The sequence below is a fragment of the Seriola lalandi genome, unplaced genomic scaffold (assembly GCF_002814215.2).
Source record: "Seriola lalandi dorsalis isolate HSWRI2012SDOR001 ecotype SW California unplaced genomic scaffold, Sedor1 jcf7180002053898, whole genome shotgun sequence".
NCBI lineage: Eukaryota > Metazoa > Chordata > Actinopteri > Carangiformes > Carangidae > Seriola > Seriola lalandi.
Genome location: NW_019524451.1, coordinates 1215547 through 1239241, shown reverse-complemented (window position 1 = coordinate 1239241; position 23695 = coordinate 1215547). Strand labels below are relative to the sequence as shown.

Sequence of the window (23695 nt, the reverse complement as noted above, 5' to 3'; positions counted from 1 at the left end):
AAATGCTGTTATTAAGATCACAGAGCCTGTGCAGATAACTAGATATAAACATAACAACTAGGAAAGCTTTCTCCCTCCATATCTACGCAACACTGACTAAAAATATTTGCTTTTTGAGCACTGACCATAACAGCAACGATGGCCAGGATACAGGTGCTTTGGTTAAAAGTGGTTGCTCTCATGTCAGAGACAGGAAATAAAAATATTATGTTTACTATAATTGGCCAAAAGAACACATGGGTGTTATCATTATCCCGACTGGCCACTTTAAAATAACACATTAATGTGTGGTGTGACTCAGGAAGTGAACCAAAGAGCGAAAATAAACCTGACCTTACTTAACTGATCTACCAGTACCAGATCTGAGACTCCTATTAATGCCAAGAACAGGGTGTGATAATCAAGTATTCATTTCAAGAGAGAGATGTAATGAAGCATATGAGTCAAAAAATTCAGATTATCTTTTTTTTTATTTTGCTCTGAAAAAAAAATCACATAAATAAAAATCACTTCAAAACTGCAGGACAGGATTTGAAAGGGTGGAACACTTTAATTCACATTTTTTTTTGCTTGACAGCTTAACTCAGATCTGAGGGAGTTTCTCCTCTAATGATGTAAGACAACATGACAGTACAACATATTTATACCAGATTCTTGCTACAGTGCATTTTATATTTGACTCCCTTTTAAAAGTTTCTTAGCAATGCAGACACTGAGTGCATAGTTTTTATGTTGCCTATAATCAATACATCGCCAGTGAACTGTATCATAATTTCATTACTACACTGACTCATAACACTAAGCCTAACACGGCCTTAAGATACCCGAACCTGCAGGGTAAACTTGGGTGGGGAAAGTGAAAGAGCAGGGCTCGCCCTTCACTCGCCACCATCGCTAATGTGCCTTTGAACAAGGCGCTGAACCCCCCACCTGCTACAGTGGAGCTGCATAGAGGCTGACAGAGCCAACTGGTTGTACTGGGCAGTTTCCAGGTGTGAATGTGTCTAACTGTTTACGTGTGAGCAGGGCGTTCCTGAAAAGTATTGCTTTCATTGAAACCACCCTGGACAATAATAATAGTACTAATAATAAAAAATCATGTCTATTCAATGATCAATTTTATTAATCACAGTGCAATTGATCATCTACTGAGTGAAGAAATTAAAGCCAAAAATCAGATATTAATGCGTCATATCTCTTCTTATGAAATACTTAATATCTTAAGGAGCTTCTGCATTGTTTGTTTTCTTTTTCATAAATAAATATCGTCCAATAAGAAATATAAAAACAAATGTAACATCAATATTTTAAAAACTGCTGAAGGTGGTTAAAAATCTCTATAAATACAGTTAGCTTAAATAAATAAATTAGAATTATAAATATACCGTTTACTGTACACAAAAAAAAAAAAAAAGATGGACTTGTGCAGGAAAAAAAAAATCCAGGTTGAGCTCTCATTGTTGTTAAAAAAAAAAAAAAACTTTTCTTGTTCAGTTCAGTCTGAGACGACTTTTCTTTTCACACAGTCAAGAAGCAGCACAGAGTCTAGACTTGTCCCTTCTTCTTCTCGTTCCTTCGTGTTCATCACCTCATGCTCGTCATGTCTCCACTCCATCACCTGGGCCATTTAGTATTCCAGTATCAGACGGCCCCTTTACTTCTGAGGTCCGCAGGAGTACGTTCATCTTAACGTCCAGCAGAGGATCACGCAGACAACACCCTCTGTTCCTTTCTTCATGTACGTTCCTTTTTCCTGTAGGACCTCCTTTCCTGGTTCACTTCTCTTTTTCTATTTTGAGGTAGAATTTCTGCATCTTTGCCTAACATAAAAAAGAAACAGAGACAATGAATAAAACCCCATTTCATTCAGGCAATAAGAAGAAATAAAAATGCTTGTGAGTGTTTGTTTGTAGCCCTGTCTCCTCTCTACTCACCCCTCTTTGTCTCTTCAGTGGTTGGACGCTAACCCTAGTTTGACCTTCTCTTCATTCTCTACATCATACGCTCCCCGCTTGTGAAACCTGTAATAAACAAAAGAAAAGGAGCTTGTTGAGACTGCGTCTACCTTATTATTAACCAAGTCTCTAGAAAAGCCCTTTATCTGTATGTGTATTGCGAGGGTGTGTTTGTCCGTGTCTTACTTACCTGAGCATTAATAAAAGGCCTATGATGGTGAGGCAGACGGACGACAGCACCACCGCCACCACGGCCAGAGCTGTGGTCCGGTTGTAGCCCTCGGGGGACTGCACAGGCAGGGTGATGAACTCACACCTCTCACCAGAGTAGTTTGGGTGGCACCTGCACACAGCACAGAGAGGGAATCGGATGAGAGGTTAATAATTCAAGGGATAGTTAGATTCTTGAATAGAGGGAGTAGTGCAGGGCTAATACTTACACACAGGAAGGGGCGCGGATGTCCCTCAGGTACTGGCAAGTGCCGTGAATGCAGAAATTCTTATACTTCTTCAGGCATGGATTCCTCTTCTTTCCCTTGCCCTTTGCCCTCTTTCTTCCCTTTACTCTCCTCCTCTTTCCTTCAGTGCTTTCAGTCTCCAGGATGGCAGAAGGGTCTTTGGGTTTGCTTGACATAGCAACTAAAACCAAAAACAGAGCACGAAAGACTTACATTTCAATTTTCTTTGTTAAGGAAGTGTGTAAAAACTGAACTGCAACAGTGGTTCGACATTTGAGGAAATAACACAAGTGATGCCTCACCTCGTGGCTGTTCCATTTCATAGTCTCCAGACATGCCATCTTCATACTCGTCCTCATAGTAGTATTCATCATCGTACTCCTCTTCCTCGCCTTCCTGACCATACTCCACTGTTGTGGCGTCCACGCTTCTGCTCTCATCCTCTGCCCTTCTGTCTTTGGTTGTGTCCAAAAAGTTGATAACGGCTGTGTGCCGCTGCCTGTCGCTCTCATACCTGTCAACTGCAGCACCACTGGCCGGCCTGGACACCACTGGAAGCAAGAGAGAATGAAATTGTTTAAAATGTTATAATTCGCATGTATGTTTGGTTTGATGCAATCTTTAGCAGAGTAGACCTCGAGAACACCTCAGAAACTCTTCCTCTAGGGGATACTCAGTGAACACAGGCTAGTGTGCCAAGGTGGGCGGACCTCAACGGGCAAGTTGAAACATGTTGTGCACAAGAAAGCTCCAGGCAGATTTTTGAACTTTTTTTGTGTAATCCCACTGATCTCTGTTAAGGACTGCTCAGGCGTCACAGATTGCAGAGCATGGTCTTTAGGGTATGGTATGGTTAGTAGGCATTTACTGGATTCCTCAGGAGCACTTCAGTAAAGTGGAAACTTGCCAGCAGGTCCTCCCTCAGTGGGACAGTTTAGATTAGTGGAAATGGTAGCGGGGGGGGGGCAAATAAAAGTTGGCATATACCCTCTCTGTCTCATACACACACACAAAATGCATGGACAGACAGTTAGCTAATGTCAGGCAAGAATATGAGTTAAAAATAAATGTATCCAGTTACATAAAGCATGCTCTAAAATAGAGAGATGACCCCGTTAGCTCCTGAATAGCCTGGCATCATGAAAACCGTTGCCTTAAAGGTTATGAAGTTTACAAGACATGTTATAGCTCCATCGCTCATGCTTGAGGGGTTTACAATAACAGCCGAGAGGAGACAGAGTCACACAGGTATTCACTGAAAGCAAATATCACACACACTAATCAGACTCAACAAAGAAACACACACGTTTTCTTACATGAGCGTACATGAAACTTACCAAAGGCGTGAACCAGCAGGAGCACAACACTGAAAATCCTCATGATGTCAGAACTTCCAGTGACTTTTACTTATTTTCTTTCTTTTTTTTTTTTAAATCAATTGAAAAAAATATGATCTAAAAGTCGTATTCCTTCCACTTGTTCCGGTTCTAAATATTCCTTCTTTTTTTCGCTTCTTTTTTTTTCGATGTGTTTGTATGAATGAATTCCGCCTGTTTGCGACCTCAGAGAGCGGGAGCGTCTCTGATGTTCGAGCCTAAGAGGAGCGCAGGAAAAGAGCGTCCGGACAGAGGCACCGCGGTATTTATGGCCCCTTCACTTCACTTCACCACGCCTACAGCCCGCTCAGTGCTGAATGCTGCTTGGTAAGATGTGAGGGGATGAGGGGATACCTACTTGTAGCCTACATGCATAAAGTTGTAAAGATATTGGTACATTACAGACACTCATTACGACATTAATTGTTGGATTTTTAATTATCACTGACTGGAGCTTATGTCAGGGGCAATTTGAAATGAATCAAAACATTCTGGTTATGACAGTGGTAGGTGTCACTGAGATACTGATAATGTAGGATGTGTGATTTTTTCCGTTATCAAATATGCTGAGTTGTTTATATAGTCGTTTGTATTGACTTATCATATTGTACAGCCTAGTACAATCAATGTGGAAGTTGTTGGTTGTTGATCTGTTATCCTATGTCATCCTATTGTTTAATCTTTGACCCAAACACTGGTTCTCATTATTTGCTTCCATATCATATTAGTGGTCCTGTTTAATTTCTGAGGATTTGAGAGAGTTTTAAAAGCATTTAATTGTCAGTAACATACTGACTTTCTATAGACAGACAGACAGACAGACATATAGACATATAGATAGATAGATAGATAGATAGATAGATAGATAGATAGATAGATAGATAGATAGATAGATAGATAGATAGAACACTTAATTGATCCCAGTGGAAAATTGTTGTGTGTGTTACAGCTCCCAAGTCACAAAAAACAGATAACATAGTTAAGAATCAAAATACAATAAGATAACGAATAATATACAACAAAAAATAGAATAAAAACATTTGTTCCCAGAATTTTGAAATGTGTGCATTTTTCCCTTTATTTGATTTCTACTGTTAACAAATAATTGTTTTTTTTTTTGTTGTTGCTTTTTTGTTTGTTTTTTTACATTCAGCCATGTTGGCAGACTAGCAGACTCTAGCTAGCAGGTAACATACTTCATAGATAGTGTATATGGCTCTATAGAGTCTGTATTGTTTAATCCGGATCTATACATCTATACACGCACATAGAGCATGCCGGTGCAATGGTTCTGGTAGCCCTCACACAATTTAAAGTAACCATTTAAAACTGAAAAATGGTTGACTAACTCCACTCAGAAAAATAAGTCTAAACTGGATTGATGAATTTTTTAAGCCTATATGATGAAAGCACCTTGTGCGTGGTTTGACAGGTTAAAATCATGCAAAGCTTGTCTGCGCCACCATGTGGTGAAAGTGGGAAATACAATCACAGGTGGATTCCTATAGTCACCAGGCTCATGGCAGACAATGAGATACTGCCAAAGTCAGATTTTGAAAGACTGAATTCGGAAATTATTAAAATGATACCAAATTTAACAATGACCATATCATTTATATCAAACAATCAGACTAATCCAACTAATAAAGCGTTATTGAAAGAGCCTACTATCATTACTCTAATTGAATAGCACATGTACTTTAACTTGACTCTGGCCTGTTCAGACCTGGTAATAACATACATCTCAAGTGATCCAATCACAAGTGGACAGCCCAAAGTTCAGGTGTGAACACACACAAGACACATTTGAGATATGATCACTCGGAGCACATTCAGAGGTGGTCTGGGCCACATGTGGCAATATGTGGCCACATTCTTTAGTAGGTCTGAACAGGCTCTGTGATATAATGATGTTCTTAATATGTGTAGTTAATTAGTAAAATAATGTAAATCCTAATTGAATCTTAAATCACATCACATAAAATAATGGTTCTAGTTTTTGGACATTATGGTTTAATGTCTGATCAGTCTGCTCTTCACACTGAGGCCTACAGGAGAAACTGAGCTGCTGTGACCTGCACAGAGAGGAGTGCAAACTTATATCGACCCACTCTTTGTGAATATGGTATTCATTTTTACAAGTGATTCAAGGATTCAGAGACTGAATGTAGAGATACTTCAGTTTTCATCCCTCAGTGTAATGTAGCCGTTACAAAAACATTTACTGTATCAGTATGCGTTAATTATTGGCAGCAGGTCTTTTTTAGTAGGACGCATGAATGGCTCTCTTCCATTCAAGTGTCCCAGCACACTGTGACAGTGAGCCAGCATGCACAATACCTGAACCCTGAAATTGAAGAAGCAAAAAGACATTCAGTCTTCATTAATTGTATTATTTACACCTGCAGTTTTTCTACTGTGACGTGTCAAAATGTCATCTGTGATAAAAACCTTTATTACTGGATTTAGAGTGGCTGAGGGAGAACAATAAAGATAGTGTGGTATTGGCTCTGATAGTGTGTCAACAGGGTTGGATTAACCCACTTGTGGGCCTTGGGATATAAACTGAGCGGTGGGCACAAGTAAGGTAAAGATGCAGGATTTGCATGCTCTTTCCATTTCAGTTCATATCAATCAGTTTATCAGTCAAACGTATTGCTAACAGTGAACCTGGTGCCCGAGGTGGCCCTGAGGGTCTGGGGCGTTGAGCAGCTCCTGGCTTTGCATAATAATTCAGTCTTCACCGTCAAGTACCATTTCCAGAAAATAGTCATGTAGAAAAGACATCCCAATAGACATCTGCATTGTAAGGGTTTGAAAAAAAGTGTGTTGTTAAGAAATAGAAGAAAGGGCAACATCCACATTATCTGTCTGAGGTGAGGACATATAGGGTTCAATCAAAAAAAATGGACTAGACACAGGTATCATAGAGATTGAGATGAACCAGATGAAAAGAAATAGAGGAGACTAAAAGAAACAAAACATAAAACTCGAACATGCAGACTTCTGCCAAGGCCAATGTGAAACAATATACACCAGACTTCAGAGAAAAAAATGAAAATTCATTGTAAATGATTCGCATCTGCCTCAAATTCTAATGGGTTCTTCCATGGCCCATGTCCCATCCCTCCACCAATTTCGGTCCAAATCGATTGTGTTTATTTATGCTGACAAATAAACAGGCACGGACATAATCCATTGACTATATATAGGTGACGGCATAACCTCACTGGCGGAGGAGCTCGGTAGGTGGCGGTAAGGCACTTATAAACTAAGTTACTAAAAGCCAAAGAAGAAGAATAAAGTTCTCATTGCTCTGGTCTGGTCACGTGAACACACGGGGCGAGGGGAGGGGGGACAAAAATGGCCGACGAGGTGGGGGAAGTAAACACAGCTGTTGGAGATAGTGAAGCAAAACAACAGCTAGATGAGCACGAAGTGTCAGGAGCCGAGACGAAGGGCGAGTCCGGCGACAGCGACGGGCAGGGCCGGACAGAGAAGCGGGTCCCGGCAGCGGCAGAGAACAGCTGGTCGGCTCCCATCATGTCTCTGGCTCGGAAGGCCACTGAGACGATTAGCAGCGGGGTGAGCTACGCCGCTGCCCCGAGAAAGACCACACAGGGATCGGCTGCGAGCTCCCCAACGGAAAAGGAGCCCGAAAATGATCTCAGTAGCTCTTCTAAAAAGCTTCCAGGTATGCTGTCACTGTCATTAACCGTTGACACTCAAACTAGCACTTTCCTTTTAATCAAAGTAAAGTTAAAACACTGCAGACAGGGTCCATCCCTGTGACTTCCTCTTCGACTTAGGTTAGCTGTCAGCTGTCAGGAGTCCTGACTCAGGACACATGACTTCATGGGCAAAGCCTTGATTTTATGGGATGCTGACCGTGCAGAAAGTCACGCTGTTCTTGTGTTCACCACCATATATAGTTTTAATTCTGCACTCTGCGAACACGAGCTTGCATGACATCTCCACTAAGCATGCTTCTTTTTGACTGATCCCAATTTGAGTGCTTTTTCTTTACATGCTTTACAGTTGTGCTCCCCAAAGACCCCATGGCAATAGAAAGGTCCAACCTCCTCAGTATGATGAAGCTGAGCATCAAAGTATTGATTCAGTCCTCCTTGAGTCTGGGCAGGACGCTGGACTCGGAGTACCCTCCTCTGCAGCAGTTCTTTGTTGTCCTGGAGCATTGCCTCAAACATGGCCTGAAAGGTGAGACAGTCCATGAGGCTGACCTTGTTAATGTAATTCATTATTACTGAAAGTGGTGTCACAGTAAGAGCATACAGAAATTAAGTTTTCATTTTTTTTCAGCCAAGAAAACCTTCATTGGTCAGAACAAATCTATATGGGGACCTCTGGAACTGGTTGAGAAGTTGTGTCCAGAGTCCATTAACATTGCCACAAGTGCCAGAGACCTGCCGAGCATCAAGTATGCTACCGCTCACCATTTTTTCCATGTGAGGTATGCCAAATGCCTGCCTGATTATTGACTGTCTTATTTTTCTTTTATTCTTTGTCAGGACCGGTTTGGGTAGAGCGAGGGCTTGGCTGCATTTGGCGCTCATGCAGAAGAAAGTAGCCGACTATATGAAAGCTTTGCTGGACCGCAAGGACCTCCTGAGGTTAGTTTGACTGATCAGTAATGTGGGTTCAGCACCAGGCATTTTATACTGCAACATGTTTACATGTCAGGAAACTGCTTATTTACCACATTTCACAGTTTATTCTTTCTCCTTCCACATTTTCTTTTCAATCTCCTAGTGAGTTTTATGACTCTGGAGCATTGATGATGGAGGAGGAGGGGGCAGTGATGGGGGGACTGTTGGTGGGCCTCAACGTAATTGATGCAAACCTCTGTATTAAAGGGGAGGATCTTGATTCTCAGGTGAGTACTGGCAGGATCTACTACATATTCCAGCAGTCACACACCTCAGCCTTCAATAACAAAAGTTGATCAGGATACACAGTGATCAGTTTCTCTTTCTTGTTTAGGTAGGAGTCATTGACTTCTCCCTTTACCTGAAAGATCCTGTGAACAGCGAGACTCCAAAAGAGTGAGTGTCTCACCTACACTGCTTTTCTTTATGTTTGGAACTTGTTTTAGTTTTAACCCCTGGCATGATTGTCATTCAATTCTAAACTAACCTCATGCTCACTCAGCCCCTCAACTGATTTATTCTTATTCTTAGTGATGCCAAGATGACAGCCATATTAGATCAGAAGCACTACATTGAGGAGTTAAATCGTCACCTCAGTGGCACCGTCACTGACCTTCAGGCCAAGATGGACTCTCTAGAGAAGACCAACAGCAAACTTGTGGAGGAGGTCAGAAGAACTGTGTGTGAACACTTGTCTGATTGTTGTAAATGCACCTCACTGACGAATGCGTGTGTTTTTCTTTTCCTCAGCTGACGGCAGCGACAGACAGAATCAACTCTCTGCGGGAAGAACAGGAACAGCTAAGAAAAGAGAATGAGTCAATCTTGCAGTCCAACCAGAAAAAGGAAGAGGTCAGAAAAGTAACTGCAACTAAACCACTCCACAGCCGCAAAATACACAAACTGCAGGGTGTGTGTTGTTTTTTCAGGCAGCCCTTCAGGACAGCCAGGTGGAGTTGGAGACGTACAAACAGACTCGACAGGGCCTGGATGAGATGTACAATGTGGTGTGGAAGCAGTACAAGGAGGAAAAGCACATTCGCCAGGTCAGCTATCAACAAGCTAGAGGACTGGAGTATAACAAGCATGTGGCGGCAAAAGGTGACTCAGCTGGTCTGTGTTGTTTCTGGGGAGGATGTGCTAAAGGCTGAAGGTCTTTGTTGGGTGTGAGGCATTGTCTGGGCTGAAGTACAAATTAGTCTTCACGCTCTATTGTCAGTGCATAATTAGACAGAAGGCAGCCAGTGTGAGTTCTGGGTGAATGTTGATCAGTCACTCAGCTTCTTGTTACCCAGAGGCTTCATCGTGTCTAGTATTTGATGCACTGACTCTGCTCTAGAACTGAATTTGACTCCTGTCTTCTGTGATGTTAGGAGCTGGAACGTGAGTTGGAGCTGCAGATGGGGTTAAAGCAGGAGATGGAGGTGGCCATGAAGTTGCTGGAGAAGGACACGCATGAGAAACAGGACACACTGGCAGCCCTGCGGCTCCAGCTCGACCAAGTCAAGACTCTTAACCTGCAAATGTTCCACAAAGCTCAGGTAGACATACTTGAATACACCTTTTTCTTTCTCTTGCACGCCCACGCAGACAGAACGCTATATTTATACAGCTTATGTGGCTCTTAAGGACTCGGAACGAGAGGCAGAAAAGAAGCAGGCGGAGGCTTTGCAGCTTGAGCAGAAGATGGATGAAATGGAGAAAGCTATGATGGAACTAGAGCAGAGGTATGTGTGATGCATGTATGAGTTTCTGCATGTTTAAAAATTATATTTTCTGTATTTTTGTGTTCATAACAATGTAAAACTGGGTGAAAAGTCCTGTCTTGAATGTATGTTATGTATGGACAACCCAATAAAGATACAAAAAAAGATATTTTCTTCAGTTGATATTCTTCTGTTTGGTCTTTTGTGTGTCACAGACTACAGAACTCGGAGCGGGAGCGCAAACAGAGCGACCAGTCAGACAAAGACATGAGGGTGGAGCTGGAAGGGAAAGTGGATGCTTTGCAGAAACAACTGACTGATCTGGATACACTAAGGTTAAGAACACAATGAAATGACTATAAATATGTACTGTACATGGAATAAAAGGCAAAAATTAAAAGAACACAGAAAAGCCAGTCCATGAAAGTAAGGCTCAAGAAAAGGTTTTAAACATTGTACTATTTTTGGCCAGCGTGAGATAATGTTAGACTGAGAAGCAAGCAGTTCTTCTTGGAAGTATCTGAGCTCACACTTGGGTTGATTTAAAGATTGGTTAGTCTAAAATAAATGTGTTTTTCACGTCAAGCATGTTCAAATCATTGTGCCCCCATCTCTGATTTTTATTAACCATGCTTATTTTGTTAAAGCCTTTCAATTTGTAGTCCTCCAGGCCTACAGACGTATATTGAACTATGTGCTTTTCTGTGCACAGACTGGGTTTGGAGAATGAGCTGCGCACTGAGAGGGAACACAGACAAAGTCTGCAAAAAGCCCTCCAGAGGGAACAGGACAACAGCATTGAGCTACGCACACAGCTACAGCAACTCCAGGGCCTGCAAACGGTCAGCATGACAGACACACAGACACACAGACACACAGACACACAGACACACACAGACACACACAGACACACAGACACACAGACAGACAGACAGACAGACACACAGACAGACACACACACACACACACACACACACACACACACACACACACACACACACACACACACACACACCAGTTAGTCAGTTAACTCTGGAAGTGTATTCTCTTGAAATGATGAAAAACATGTTAAACTGTAGTAACCAGCAGGTTCAAGTTCAAATTCAGCTAAATTATATCCCTAAATTATTCCCAAATATTAATACAAAATAGCTGCTTAAAAAAAGATGAGATTGTTTCCTGTGAATTGGTGGTGCAGGAGCTGCAGGATTTGAAGGAGGAGAAGCAGCAGCTGCAGCAGACGTGCGAGCAGCAGGAACAGGCTCTACAGGAGATGGGACAGCATCTAAGCCAGTCAGTGCTTTTGATTTTGCCATTTGGTTTGTTATTTGTCAATAGCATTTCATATCATGCGGCTTTTCTTATGTTGCATTTAAAGGTCTAAACTCAAGATGGAGGACTTCAAGGAGGTTAACAAAGCCCTGAAGGTAAGACATTAAGGAGTTGAGAATGGTGTATGTCTATTATTAATGCTGTAAAAATGGAAAACATGAGAAACCTCATCTTATATGTCCATTGCTCCTATTAGGGCCACGCTTGGCTGAAAGACGATGAAGCTACTCAATGCAAGCAATGCCAGAAGGAGTTCTCCATCTCACGCAGAAAGGTAGGCTTCTTTTTCATCCTGTGTCGTTTAGACATCTTCTGTAATACTGATCACCACAGTCATTTAAATGAGTGCTGTATTTTCTGTGTTCGCAGCACCACTGCAGAAACTGTGGCGACATCTACTGCAATAGCTGCTCCAGCAATGAGTTGGCCTTACCTTCCTACCCTCGGCCTGTGCGGGTGTGCGACATGTGCCACTCGCTCCTGCTGCAGAGAAGCTCCTCCACAGCCTCCTGACAAAACACCTACAAGCTTTATGCATCTACAAGAGCTTTCTACTAAACACACTGCACATGCTCATCCACTATGATTTTTTAACTACGTATGTTTAAAAATTGACATCAAATCTTAGGGAAATGTGATTTGGTGTCCCATTTCCACTGTTACCTGAAATTCAGGAACATTAGTCTGTATCTGTATTAAATGAGGGGCCACCTTTTAACACTGATGGGATGAGCTAATGTAATTTATGCAGACTGTATGTTAAAGAGACTTGATTCTGCTCAGAGGATGATATAGTTTTTGGATATTTATGTGATTCATGTTTCTTTGGGCTTGAATAACATCAGTTTGACAATTTGGTACTCACTTGATAAACTGACCATTTTAATGTGTGTAGTTTTTCAAACAGTGGATGTGGCTTATGTTGAGCTCTCATCAAGGTTACCGTTGGTTTTCAGCTTTTGTTGGGAATCATTTGTGTAGCCAGTTTAGAGAACACGTGTACTTCAATTTGATATTGTTCAACCTGTCATGCAGCGTCTAACAATTTTTACAGCTATAGCCCCAATGCTGGATACATGCAAAATTGTGTAAATGACTTTAGAATGTTAACAAAAATTTAACTTTTAGAATGTACTATCACAACGGGGTTTTGTGGATTGTGTCGACCGCTACAAAGCCATTTTCTTAATTAATTTGGGAATGGTGACCAAAAGTTTTCTATCTAGGTATTTGATAAACAAATAAAGCCTCCTGTTTTGCAACACTTGTTTCAATTCGATATTCCAGACTAGTTTATTCACTTTGTGCACAGGAAATACAAATAGCATTTGAAGCAGTAGAAACCTTCATGTAAGCAGATTTGAAATTCACTTGCCGTTGATATAGCCCACATCCAGAAAAACTGCTCTATCAACAGTCGCACCTTAAGAAAACAAAACATGCTCTGACCATGTGAAGTCTCGAATTCAGATTAACATTTTAACTGGAAATAAAAAAAAAAGGCTGAACACATGTAGAAGATGAAACAAGGTCTAAACATCAGAAGATACCAGACACTTTCTGATTTTTTTGTTCATGCACTCAGACATTGAAAATTATGTTAAAGCCACCAGCAAAAGAAGAGTTAATCTTGAGGAACAGCCAGGTGTTTGGAGAATAACACAAAAATGGCACACTTCCTGTATCAAAAACTTAAAGCACATTTTCTGTGATGTGTGAAATCTGTGAGGAATGGGGAAGACAAACAAACAGAGCTTCTGACACACTTCTTGTGATACCAAATGATCTCATTTCTTTCTGAAGATCATCCACTTAAAAAAAAAAATACAAACCCTACCACTCAGTATTTTCAAAACAACCTCACCTGACCCTACCCTATGTTTAATAGGTGAGACTTACGTTTCCAGTCCTTCCAGCAAAATGCTGAATTTAAAAAAAAAAATCAAATTAAGGGGGAAAAAAAAATCTACATTCCCCATCCCCCACCCAGTCCATTCATAGAGCCTCTGCTTCCTCCTCCGCCGCCGCCGCCGTAGTAACTGCTTCCCATTCCGCCCTGGTTACCTAACAAGAGAGAGAGAATACACACTATAGGACCGGGGAGTTCATCCAGGAGTCGTACACAGAAAAACAACCATGCTGCATTTCTGCCCTTCAAGATAAAAACCTGTGTAAGTTTTGTTGTAAAACTACAAAATGATCCTGGTGTGGAGCACAGCTGTGTTGCATATTAATACTTCTGTGCATCAATCAAGAGTCTAGGGAGGAGGGAAGGTTGAAGTGTAGGTAGATGTTGAAGAAACCTATTATAACAGAGCTGACACTCACTATAGTCACTGTAGCCGCCCATGTTTCCTTGGCTGCTGTATCCGCCAGAGTACCCTGAGCTCAACTGGCCACCGCTGTAAGACGACTGGTTCCCTGTGGAGAGGACAAATCACATCAGGTGTAAGGGGACATTAAGGTAGCATCAAATTTACTTATGATCTTATATTCTGTTGTGTGCTGCTGCTCTTTTTTTCCCCCCAGCCCTTGATTGTCTGAGCAAATGCCCACGCACCAACAACACAAGCATTTTGCATCTGTTGCTGCAAGCATTTTCATCCGAACAACAGAGGCCACTTGTCCTCGTTTACCAATACTCACCCATGCCACCCATCATCTGGCTGCCATAGGCTCCATTACTGCCACCTGCTGTTGAGTTCAAAAACAGCTCCACATAGCGGTGCTCTGAGGGATGGTAGTGAAATTGAGAGAGACCATGATCATCATTATGAACGTGTCTGGGCAGCGTGAAAGAGGTTAAGTCACTTATTTTAAACTCACGCATGTTTGCTTTGTCTTTGGACATGGCTGCCACGGCATCCTCGTGCGTTGCAAACTCTACATCTGCCTCCCCAGTTACCCTCCCATCTGGGCCGATCTCAATATGGACCCGCACTGGATTCAATGGTGAGAAGAACTAAGAAATACAAAGGACAAGATTAGCTCATGCTACAACATCATGTATACCTCTGCAATATCCACAAGTAAAATGGTATTCAGGAGTTCAGCTGTTTTGCTCCGATTCCTGTCTTACATTGTAGATGTCTGTCTCTGTGGCTCTGTATGGCAGGCCCCTCATGTGGACACAGTGGCCTGTTGTGCTCTGGAAGGAAGAGCCGCCATCTCCATACCGTCCATCCGATACACCTGAATATACATAATGAAGATTAACACAAGGTCTTATGGGGACTTTACATCCTAATCTTGTTTCTGTTGTGCAGTGTTAGCATGAAGGGGCATAAGGCAAGTGATTATCTAAAACTGCACAGGTTAATATCACCAAATCTGATTTCAGTTCTTCCGTCTACGTCACACCCACCTCCTCCATAGCCTCCTCGACGCATTCTGTCATACGATCCGCCACGGCCCATCATGTTGTAGCCACGACCACCAGAGGGCCGGTCATAGGGGCCAGGTCTCTGCATGCCCATTGGCTTCCGCTGGGGTTCATAATGGGTCCGCACCTCAGCGCGGCTACTCTTGAAGATCTCAATGTACCTAAGAGCATAGAAATACCACAGTGAGGGCATAGGGAATGGATCAAGACCGCATTTGCTCAATACTGATGAAACTGGGCTATGCAGATGCTGTCATGGTGTAGTCCATAGGTAGTAATATCTTTTGAGTACTTAATGCTAGTTGTTAATGAAACAGATTCAAAGAGCAACGTATTAACTGAGTTGAAAAAAGGAAGCTGTCCAAATTCATTAGGGCCTTAATGACTTTTACACTTTTCTTATGGTTACCTGAGGTCATTTACAGATCTGATTCAGTGTGTTGTAATAGAGCGTCCTGTGTCCTTGCCATGACAGCCATTGTCCTGATTTTAGGAGGGACAGAGAGGGCTCCAGCCCTTCTGCAACCCATGCTAAGCATTACCTGTGACAGTGGGCTCCAGATCCTTGTGTACAGTGGCCCTCTGATTTTACCACCAGGGAGACTCCTTACCATTTATCAGCCTGGACTCGTGTTTAGTGCTGAGACATCATTTATTCTCAAAATTAAGCATATGCTCCAATTTATGATGCGTCTCTTATTTTTGAAAGGTGCCCAAGCACTAATCTTCCCATTGAACATTGTGAATGTGTGGCATTGTTGGATCTAATATGACAATTGATGTAAGTGTTTGTGATAAATATAACAAATATATGTGAACAGGCCAAGATTTATGCTGTATCAGTTTTGTATTTGGTTCAGATGTTGAGGGTGCACACCATAAGAAAAGCAACTTATCCAGCCAACCAACCAACCATCCCCACCTGTGCCCTATTCTTTCCTTGTGTTTCTTTAGAGCCTTTTCAGCTATATCCTGTGAAGCAAACTGCACGAAGGCCTCCCCCGTACTCCTCCCCTGGATGTCCACCGGCAATGTTATCCCATTTGGCACGATTTCCAACCCTTCAACCCAAGGACAGATAACCCCAGCAGGGGACATATTAAATCACATGCCCAATCACAGAGATAACTTTCTCTAAAGAGAGAGATAGAAAACTTATGGAAAACTCTATACATCATCACACATACCAGTTCAATTTTAACCAGTGACTGGCCAGTTGAACGACTTACATTTACTGTGTTTGGGGGATAAAATAGAAATGAGAGGATAGAGGAAGAATATGGAAAAGGGCACTGTGTGGGACATCAGGCTAGTATTGGTGTGTTGATGAAGAGAGAACAAGATCCTGGTGAGTGACATGAGTTAAATTACTGCTCGCCCATTAGGTACCTAACATTTGGCATTTACTCTATATAAAGAAAAATGTATTAAAGAGACAAGAGTGTGAGAAAATGAGAAAAAGAAACAATGACACTGGGGTAAGAGACTTTCATATCAGTGATGAGTGGGACCCATTCCATCATTAGTAAATCAACATTAGGCATAAACAACTTAAAAATGTAACAAAGCTGTTTTAGAAGATCACACCCAATTTAAGAAAAAAAAGTGATGAAACGTGGGCTCAAGATGGATATGATGGGCAAAGGTAGGAAAGGGTGTTTGCATAACAGATTCCTGCCCTTGAACAAAACAAGTATTCAAATAACTTCTCCATTTAAATTTTAACTGGCTTCCTTTTCCGGCATCATTTCCTAACTGATCACCAATCCCAGAACATAAATCATTTTATTCCTCTATTCCGTAGAAATACACAGTAGGTAACAAATTGACTTCTCTGTAAATCAGATGCAAGAATTAGTCAGTTTCCGTAAGAGAAAGGAAACAACAAAAGGAAGATGAAAAAAAAAAAAAAGAAAAAACAAACAAACAAACAAACAAACAAAAAATTTAAATTACCAAAATTACTTCAAGGAGGTTTACAAGTAACCGCTAAACGAGACCTATTCTTACCTGAGAAAAACTGTACTATCTCCTCTTTGCTGCAGCCGAAGGGAAGGCCTCGGAGCCGGACGAGCCCATCTCCTGCTGTTTCTGGACAGTTTGGACCGGTGTGCTTCATGACCCAGTCCATCTCGACGTTGTTTGATTTAAAAACTACATCACAGGAAACAACACAATCAGTTATCGCAGCTTAAAGCTGAGAAAATTATAATGCTTCTCACAAAGGTGTTTTTAACTGGAAGCAGTGGTACACACCCTCCACATATCTGTGACCCATAGTTTCTCTGTCTTTCTTCACTGCAATCTTCAGGTCCTCCTCCGTCTCCAACTCCACAAATGCCTCTCCGCTGGGACGCCCCTCTCTTGTGTAGGTGAAGTGGATGCCGCCTCCATTGTTGACAATTTTGCAATCTGCATTTGAAAGGTATTGTTATGAAATATTTGCTTCAGTTGCTTAAGTATTCCCTTAAAGACTTAAACTTATAAATATAGATATTGTTTTCACACCTACCTGAGAAAAACCTTTGTACTTCATCCACTGAACAGGACCAAGGGAGACCCCTGATGCGTACTACATATCCCTCATCGGCCATGACTGGTCACAATCCCTGAGGGAAAATACAACATCACCATCATTCAGTCTTTACATTTAAGAAATTAACACATACTACTATATAGATCATGCATTCAAATAAGAGATGATAAATATCATTAGGGATGATGAAAACGGGTATAACCTCTTGTTATGGTATTTATTCCAATATTATTATTCCAAAACAAGTTTAGGCAGTTTTTTTAGTGTTCAAACATTTATCTCTCTACCATTTCACAAGCACTTTCTGTGTGCCATTGAAGGCCTGTGCAGCTTTACATGGATAGTCACAAGTACATTCTGATATACAGGTTCATCATCCAAGTGTCTCCCATCAAAGTGCAAGTAAATCCCAAAAACACTAACATTCATCACTAATCATTAATCACTAACCTACATTTGAGGAATTTACTGATGCTTTAGTTCTTTCCTGCACAGCTGCGGCTGAGCCACAAGGGTGAATTTGGCCGATTGTATTCTAAAATATTGTTTCATCCCTACAGTATAAGATAAACTTGTATTTTAGACGCCGCTTTAATTGCTATTTGCTTTCTACAAGGTAGAAATAGGTCAGATGTCTTTGGTGTCTGTAGCATGGATAAAACGTTAGGTGAATAGTTAGCAGCGCCACCATGAGGCCGTTTAATAGTGCCAACCGGTAAGTGTCTAATCAAAGATCTCGTTGTTGTGGCTAGTCTCTGCAACAAAGAAAGTTGTTGTCTGAAAACATGAATCGCAAGTAATTGTCCCAACTAACTTATTCTCAGTTCTTCTCAACAAAAGTCTAAGGCGACCACTTCACAAAAAGCGCGAACCGGGAGTCGTCCCAAGCTAGCGACACAACAATGTGGAGCGTAAACGATTCCTACTTTCATTCGACATTTCTGGTGCTGAGGCGTTTCGGTAAATTTTTAAGAGTTCACATAAGAGACATTATGAATTAGTAACGAAATGCCTCGTTTATTTTAAATAGGGTGGGTGGCCTCCAGCGCGCTAACTACCGCACCCAGACACAAGAACAAAAGCGGCCCTCTCAGCCTGCGCCATGTTATTAGCTGTTAGCCATTAAGCTAGCATTTACAAAGTAACGGCTACGTTAATATGATAGAATCGGATATACATACCGGTAGCTATATTGTGCTATTAGTCTAAGTAAATTTTGCGTTGTGTTTTGGCTATGCTGGCTAAACGACAGCTGCGATTCTCAATTTACCTGATTCGAGCGTAGATACAACACGCCGGAGTATGTATGACCAGACCTGCGTGATGCAGCTGAAACCTTGCGTCGGGTTGCCAGCACCCCCTAACCATCCCCCTTTGAGGAACAACATAATGACGCACTGAATAATACTCTCTGTCGTGAAGCTGTTACACAATCACGTTTTTCAACACGGCTAGACAGTTTGATTCAAATACATTTGTAACTACTATTTCTTGTTGTGTTTTTAATTGTATCGAAATCCAAACATCTCAAGTTTGCTAAATCTCCTGCAATATCTTACAATTGACAGAAAGTGTGGGGTTTTGAACACACCTGGCAATCCCGGTTGAATGGCCAAGCGCCTCCGGCCGGTTTGCGTCCCAGTCCCAGCCCAAAGATGATGACGTTGCTGCCCGAGGCCCAGGGCGGCCCGGCGGCATCTCCTGGCCTACAAACCTAAGTAACCGTGTTTACTGTGGTCAGTAACTTGTAAAGCTTTTCAGCTTCTCCTGAGGTAGAGTAGGCTACATGTACTTCATAGGACACGTTTCATGAGCAGACCAAACAAAGCTCATGTTTATCAAAGCAAACTAAAAACATCACGACAAATACTATTTGACATTAAAGCCCATTTAATAAGATACATCCACCATCCTGTCGTGATGGCGGTGTTTAACAGTAACCTAATTGGTATAAACTTATTTAGGTATATCGTTAAAACCAGAGTGATCCACAAACCCCGATTGCTGGTTTTGATGACTACTGTGACTGAAAGATAAATGAACAAAAAGCATTTTCCAACCAGCTAATCCAAGATGTTGGTTTTTTCGCAGCCCAAAAGTAAAAGAACGCAAGATACAGGCAACTTGTTGAAATCGGTGAACCCTCTATGGATTTGGGCAGAAGAAGTCCTTCAGCAACTTCACACATGCCCTTTGTCAAGACACTTCATATCACCCTGCTTCAATGAAGCTGTTAAGTAGCCAATAGCAGGACACTATAAATAATGACCAGGTCCAGGAATTAATTTGTGTATCTTTAAGAGGCAAAGAATAACAAATCACATGAACACAGGTAACGTAATTAAGTATACATTTGAAGTGCTGGTACTTAACATGATTTTTTATTTTGTGCTTCTTACATATACTCCTAAACACATACATTTAGTGGGAAACATAACACGTTTTACTCTGCCACCATTTTCTGATGGCTTCAAGATTCAATTTAAATCATCATGCAACACAAGATTGTATAATGAAATTACAGATAGCCCTTCTATGCTACTCACAAAAAACAAAAGTTATATAAATGAATGATCATAATAATAAGTAAATAATCAAGTTATAAAAATAAAACAATTAAACTAAATATAACTAGGCTCACTTTTTACTTTAGATGAAGCCATAAAATATGATGACCTATGCAGGAGTACATTATTAGATTTGAAATTTCATTCACCATCTCCAATCTAACTTCCAGGTCATAATTAATAAACCAATAATTTCATCTTCTACAAAAGTCATGAGAGCAATTACATTTTATTCTAAGGTACATTTTAGGTAATGCATGTGTACTTTCATATGAACAAACTTTTAAGTGCAGGAGTTCTTATTGAATATTTTTATTCTTAGGTTATCCAAATTAATCTTCCAATACTGGTGCATATGTGAATATGAATATGAAGCACACAGTGATGAAAAAAAGAACATGGATGGTCACACACATCATAATTACAAAGTTTGCTATACATTTGAATGCAAAAAAACCAGGAGCCATCTTTTTTGTGTAGTTATCTTGTGTTTTAATTCTCACTGAATTAAGTTGGCAATTATCTTATTAAATAACCAATTTATGAAATACACCTGCATCAAGAAATACACCGCTTTTAACACAGATATTCTTTCCTTGCCTGATAAATAGATATAAGCAGTAATGATATGTGAAGAGTAAAGGCATTCTAGGAACTTTGTTGAATGAGGCAGTTTTTACTCAGGACCAATTGGTTATTTTGGTTCATGGTGGACAGGTGCCTGAAGTTAGTAGTGATTCAGCAAAGTTCAAACCAAAGATTCACTGGGCTCCAGGTAAAGTCCTGTTATAAAAAAAAGGTTTTTGTATCACAGGGCCACTTCAAGTAAGTGTGAATAAATAAAAAAAAATTAAGTTTTTGATTTTTGTGGGTGAAGTCACTGGTGTGTGAAATCATGTGTGTTTTGTCTCACTACCTAAATTGCCTTAGCACACAAAATGGGTGAAGGATGTCATGGGATATTGTGTTATCTATTTGCAATAAAAGTCTATGTATACAGTATATGAAAGCAGTTAATTTTAAATGAGAGGTATTATAATAATCTCGTGATCATATTTTGTTGTTTTTCTCTCTCTTTTTCTGTTTTGTCTTATGTCACTGAGTCTATAAAACATTATCTTCCTTTATTTCTTCTAATTCTAATATAATTTATGCTCCCTGACACAATAAAACAATAATAACATGTTAAAGCAATAAGTTGCAGCATATGTAATTTGTAAGGTTCAGTTATCATTGTCATTTAGAAAATCATATTAAATGAGTGATTAAAATGCACAGCAGGTACCAACAGACTCTAACTCTAGTCCTTCTGACTGTGTGATCTCACAGTAAGAGTTTACATGAACTAGTAGAGCTAGCTACCAGTTAAGTTGGCCTACCATGTCATGTCTTGACGTTCGTTCTACAGCCTCGTGATATTGGTAAACCTAACATGACGTTGCGGTCTCATGTCTGACAAGCATTAACGTTGGCCAATTGAAAACAGAGCTTTTACCCGCTACACCAATAGGATTATCAGAATTCCTCACATGGGCGGTCTTTCTGAGAAACAGTGCGTATCGGGTTAGGTTGTTAGAAAGTTAATGGCTGGGGGAAAGAGATCCTCCTCAACCCTCGCTTCGGGAGAGTTTCTGGATTCCCTGAAGTAAAATCACGCAAATATCCTAAAAGAAAGAGCCTGGACGGACGTTTAAGTCAACAGCTAGCTCGTTAACACACGTATCGTGAACATAAGTATGCAGGATGCAGTAGCCGGGACGGCAATGCTGACGGACGGCTTCGAGGACGAGATTGACTCGGTGACTCCTCGCTCCCCAGTGGCAGGGATGGGGGTAGGAGCGACACCAGGAGGAGTCGGACTAGGGGGCATTGGAATTGGTGTAGGTGGAAAGAAAGTACGTTTGTACGGCGAACCAGGCGGGCCTGCTGCAGAAAGACTGGATTTCAAACTAGCGGCCGCGGCCGTCCTCTCCTCGGGTCCAGGATCCGGCAGCGACGAAGACGAGGTTTCAGAGGTAGCTACGCTAAGCTAAGCTAGTTAGCGAAGCCTAACCAGAGAGCTAGGCAACATTCCTCTCCTAGCGCGAGCTGGCTGCTAGCTAGCGAATTAGCTCGCAGTTGGCAACCACCCCCTCCCAGGCCGCTGAAATTACGTAAAATAAACCAGCACTTTAATGGAATAACGCCTCTTGTCAGCTCAGGTGCTCATGGGGCGTTTGATGTCGATAATGTTTGGTGAGACACAAGCAGTTGTTGACGCTAACCGGCTGAAATGTTTTATTTATGCAGCGCAGGCTGTGACCACGGCCTAGTTCGGGTGGAAGCGACGACGGCCTCGTTCGGTGCTGTCGTCTCGCAACACCCATCACAAGTTTGCAGCTCTCCCAACAGCTTTCTTGCCACAGCAAATGGAAGATGCCCGTAAACCCACGGACGTACACGACCGGCTAACTATCTGCCATTTCGTAGTTATGGTGCAATTACGTCACTTTTCCAAATCATGTAAATTAACTCCGATCGTCCCTCAGCTAACTTTTCTATACATGCAGATTATGCTTTTCCTCGCGGAACTACTCGAATTTTCGACAGTCTGTGTTGACAAATAACCCAGTTGTGTTTTTTTCATCTTTCGCCTCTGTCGGTTAGATAGCCACAGCACTGTGTCAACTTGATTTGCGTTGTCAGAATTGAAAGCAGCTAGAGTTCATGTTGAGAGGTGTCCAACTTTCCATGTGCTGGCAGTCACACACGGGGACAGGTGTGATGGCATCAGCTGAACATACTGTAGACATGTTTTATATCGGCTCCGATTGATACACAGATTAAACCAATTATTTGTCTCCACAGCACATATTTTACAGGCCACCTTCTTAGATGACTATGTGACAGAACCACCTCTTGGGAGATTTTGTCAAAATAGTCTAAAGGTTACTAATCAGACTCACGAAATGCCATGAGTCCAACCAAACCATCTTTACTGCACGTCTTGTGTAATGTGAGCTGTCAGTTGAAAGATGTTAAGATTTGTCAGCCATACTATTGTCATGTAATTGAGTTTACCCCATCATATGACGGCAGCAGGCACAGAAATTGAACTTCTCAGACTGCTGGATGGCAAATATTTGATTTGCAGACATCTGTCAAAGGTGTCAGTTAAATGGCATTTTCATGGCAGGTAATGTTATTTATCATCCAAAAGGTGATGCAGGATTTAGTCTTAGAAACACTGTTATCAATGAGTTATGGGTGTGGAAAGCAATGCACATTACCTGTTGAGCCATCTCTGTTATACTTCACTAATATCTGACTTAAGAGGTATTTGTATGCTACATACTACCTACATGACAGCTAGACAAGTAATGATGTCAGCTGATACTAATGTCAATATAGCCTGGCAATTTCTGTCTGAGCATCAGCTGTGTAGTAGCAGAAGAAGAAAATTATCAAGTTTGACAATTACATCTCGGGCAGTTTAATTGAGTCGTGTTTCAAGTATATGACCTCGTGTCATGTTTCTTCACTCACCCAGCCTACTAAATAAGTCTGAAAGGGAGCATTTGTTGTGGTGTTTTACTCCAGTGGAGAACTCGCTGCTCTGGGCAGTAGCTAAAATCTGAGCCCCAGGATTAAGCAGATGCCATTCTAGGCCTTTCCAGCTCTCTGGATACCAACACTCTGGGAACTGTAGTTCATTAATAGTGAAGACTGATGTCCGT

The 23695-nt window shown here is 41.3% G+C and overlaps 4 protein-coding genes across 7 annotated transcripts in view; 2 read left to right on the top strand and 2 right to left on the bottom strand.

The window, feature by feature from the left end:
• Nucleotides 1-451: 451 nt before the first annotated feature.
• On the bottom strand, nucleotides 452-4043 carry hbegfa (heparin-binding EGF-like growth factor a). Its single transcript, XM_023402182.2, has 6 exons — nucleotides 3751-4043; nucleotides 2716-2964; nucleotides 2396-2594; nucleotides 2146-2298; nucleotides 1935-2021; nucleotides 452-1820 (listed from the first exon to the last, which is right to left on the bottom strand). The coding sequence occupies exons 1-5, from the start codon at nucleotides 3791-3793 to the stop codon at nucleotides 1949-1951; spliced, it is 717 nt and encodes a 238-aa protein (XP_023257950.1). The 5' UTR covers nucleotides 3794-4043; the 3' UTR covers nucleotides 452-1820; nucleotides 1935-1948.
• Nucleotides 4044-7142: 3099 nt separating this feature from the next.
• rufy1 (RUN and FYVE domain containing 1) lies at nucleotides 7143-12768 on the top strand. Its single transcript, XM_023402136.2, has 17 exons — nucleotides 7143-7483; nucleotides 7828-8007; nucleotides 8110-8227; nucleotides 8319-8420; nucleotides 8560-8683; nucleotides 8791-8852; nucleotides 8988-9123; nucleotides 9207-9308; nucleotides 9386-9502; nucleotides 9830-9997; nucleotides 10086-10183; nucleotides 10378-10497; nucleotides 10875-11004; nucleotides 11361-11455; nucleotides 11541-11589; nucleotides 11691-11768; nucleotides 11864-12768. Exons 1-17 carry the CDS (start codon nucleotides 7153-7155, stop codon nucleotides 12005-12007), a joined length of 2154 nt encoding a protein of 717 aa, XP_023257904.1. The 5' UTR covers nucleotides 7143-7152; the 3' UTR covers nucleotides 12008-12768.
• On the bottom strand, nucleotides 12760-19024 carry LOC111652035 (heterogeneous nuclear ribonucleoprotein H). 2 transcript variants are annotated; one of them, XM_023402138.2, is made up of 11 exons: nucleotides 19004-19024; nucleotides 17389-17485; nucleotides 17133-17288; nucleotides 16887-17030; nucleotides 15799-15937; nucleotides 14859-15037; nucleotides 14574-14686; nucleotides 14321-14456; nucleotides 14141-14224; nucleotides 13823-13915; nucleotides 12760-13558 (listed from the first exon to the last, which is right to left on the bottom strand). In XM_023402138.2, the coding sequence occupies exons 2-11, from the start codon at nucleotides 17468-17470 to the stop codon at nucleotides 13461-13463; spliced, it is 1224 nt and encodes a 407-aa protein (XP_023257906.1). In that variant the 5' UTR covers nucleotides 17471-17485; nucleotides 19004-19024; the 3' UTR covers nucleotides 12760-13460. The 2 variants fall into 2 exon arrangements, with proteins under 2 accessions (XP_023257906.1, XP_023257905.1); XM_023402137.2 differs by lacking the exon at nucleotides 19004-19024 and adding an exon at nucleotides 18683-18779.
• Nucleotides 19025-21544: 2520 nt separating this feature from the next.
• ankhd1 (ankyrin repeat and KH domain containing 1) overlaps nucleotides 21545-23695 on the top strand; it is a 29093-nt gene continuing 26942 nt past the window's right edge. For all 3 annotated transcript variants that reach the window (XM_087172909.1, XM_023402171.2, XM_023402168.2), the window contains exon 1: nucleotides 21545-21994. In XM_087172909.1, coding sequence (XP_087029035.1) covers nucleotides 21716-21994 — 279 coding nt within the window. In that variant the 5' untranslated portion in view covers nucleotides 21545-21715. The remainder of the gene's footprint in view (nucleotides 21995-23695) is intronic.

Coding starts and splice junctions, on each gene's coding strand:
- hbegfa (XM_023402182.2), bottom strand. CDS start 3,793: ATGAGGATTTTCAGTGTTGTGCTCCTGCTGGTTCACGCCTTTG. Junction 2,595..2,715: donor TGAAATGGAACAGCCACGAG/GTGAGGCATCAC, acceptor TTTTGGTTTTAG/TTGCTATGTCAAGCAAACCC. Junction 2,299..2,395: donor ATCCGCGCCCCTTCCTGTGT/GTAAGTATTAGC, acceptor TGCTGTGTGCAG/GTGCCACCCAAACTACTCTG.
- rufy1 (XM_023402136.2), top strand. CDS start 7,153: ATGGCCGACGAGGTGGGGGAAGTAAACACAGCTGTTGGAGATAGTGAA. Junction 9,124..9,206: donor ACAGCAAACTTGTGGAGGAG/GTCAGAAGAACT, acceptor TCTTTTCCTCAG/CTGACGGCAGCGACAGACAG. Junction 10,184..10,377: donor ATGATGGAACTAGAGCAGAG/GTATGTGTGATG, acceptor TGTGTGTCACAG/ACTACAGAACTCGGAGCGGG.
- LOC111652035 (XM_023402138.2), bottom strand. CDS start 17,470: ATGGCCGATGAGGGATATGTAGTACGCATCAGGGGTCTCCCTTGGTCC. Junction 15,938..16,886: donor GATAGTACAGTTTTTCTCAG/GTAAGAATAGGT, acceptor CTTGGGTTGAAG/GGTTGGAAATCGTGCCAAAT. Junction 15,038..15,798: donor AAGGAAAGAATAGGGCACAG/GTGGGGATGGTT, acceptor CTATGCTCTTAG/GTACATTGAGATCTTCAAGA.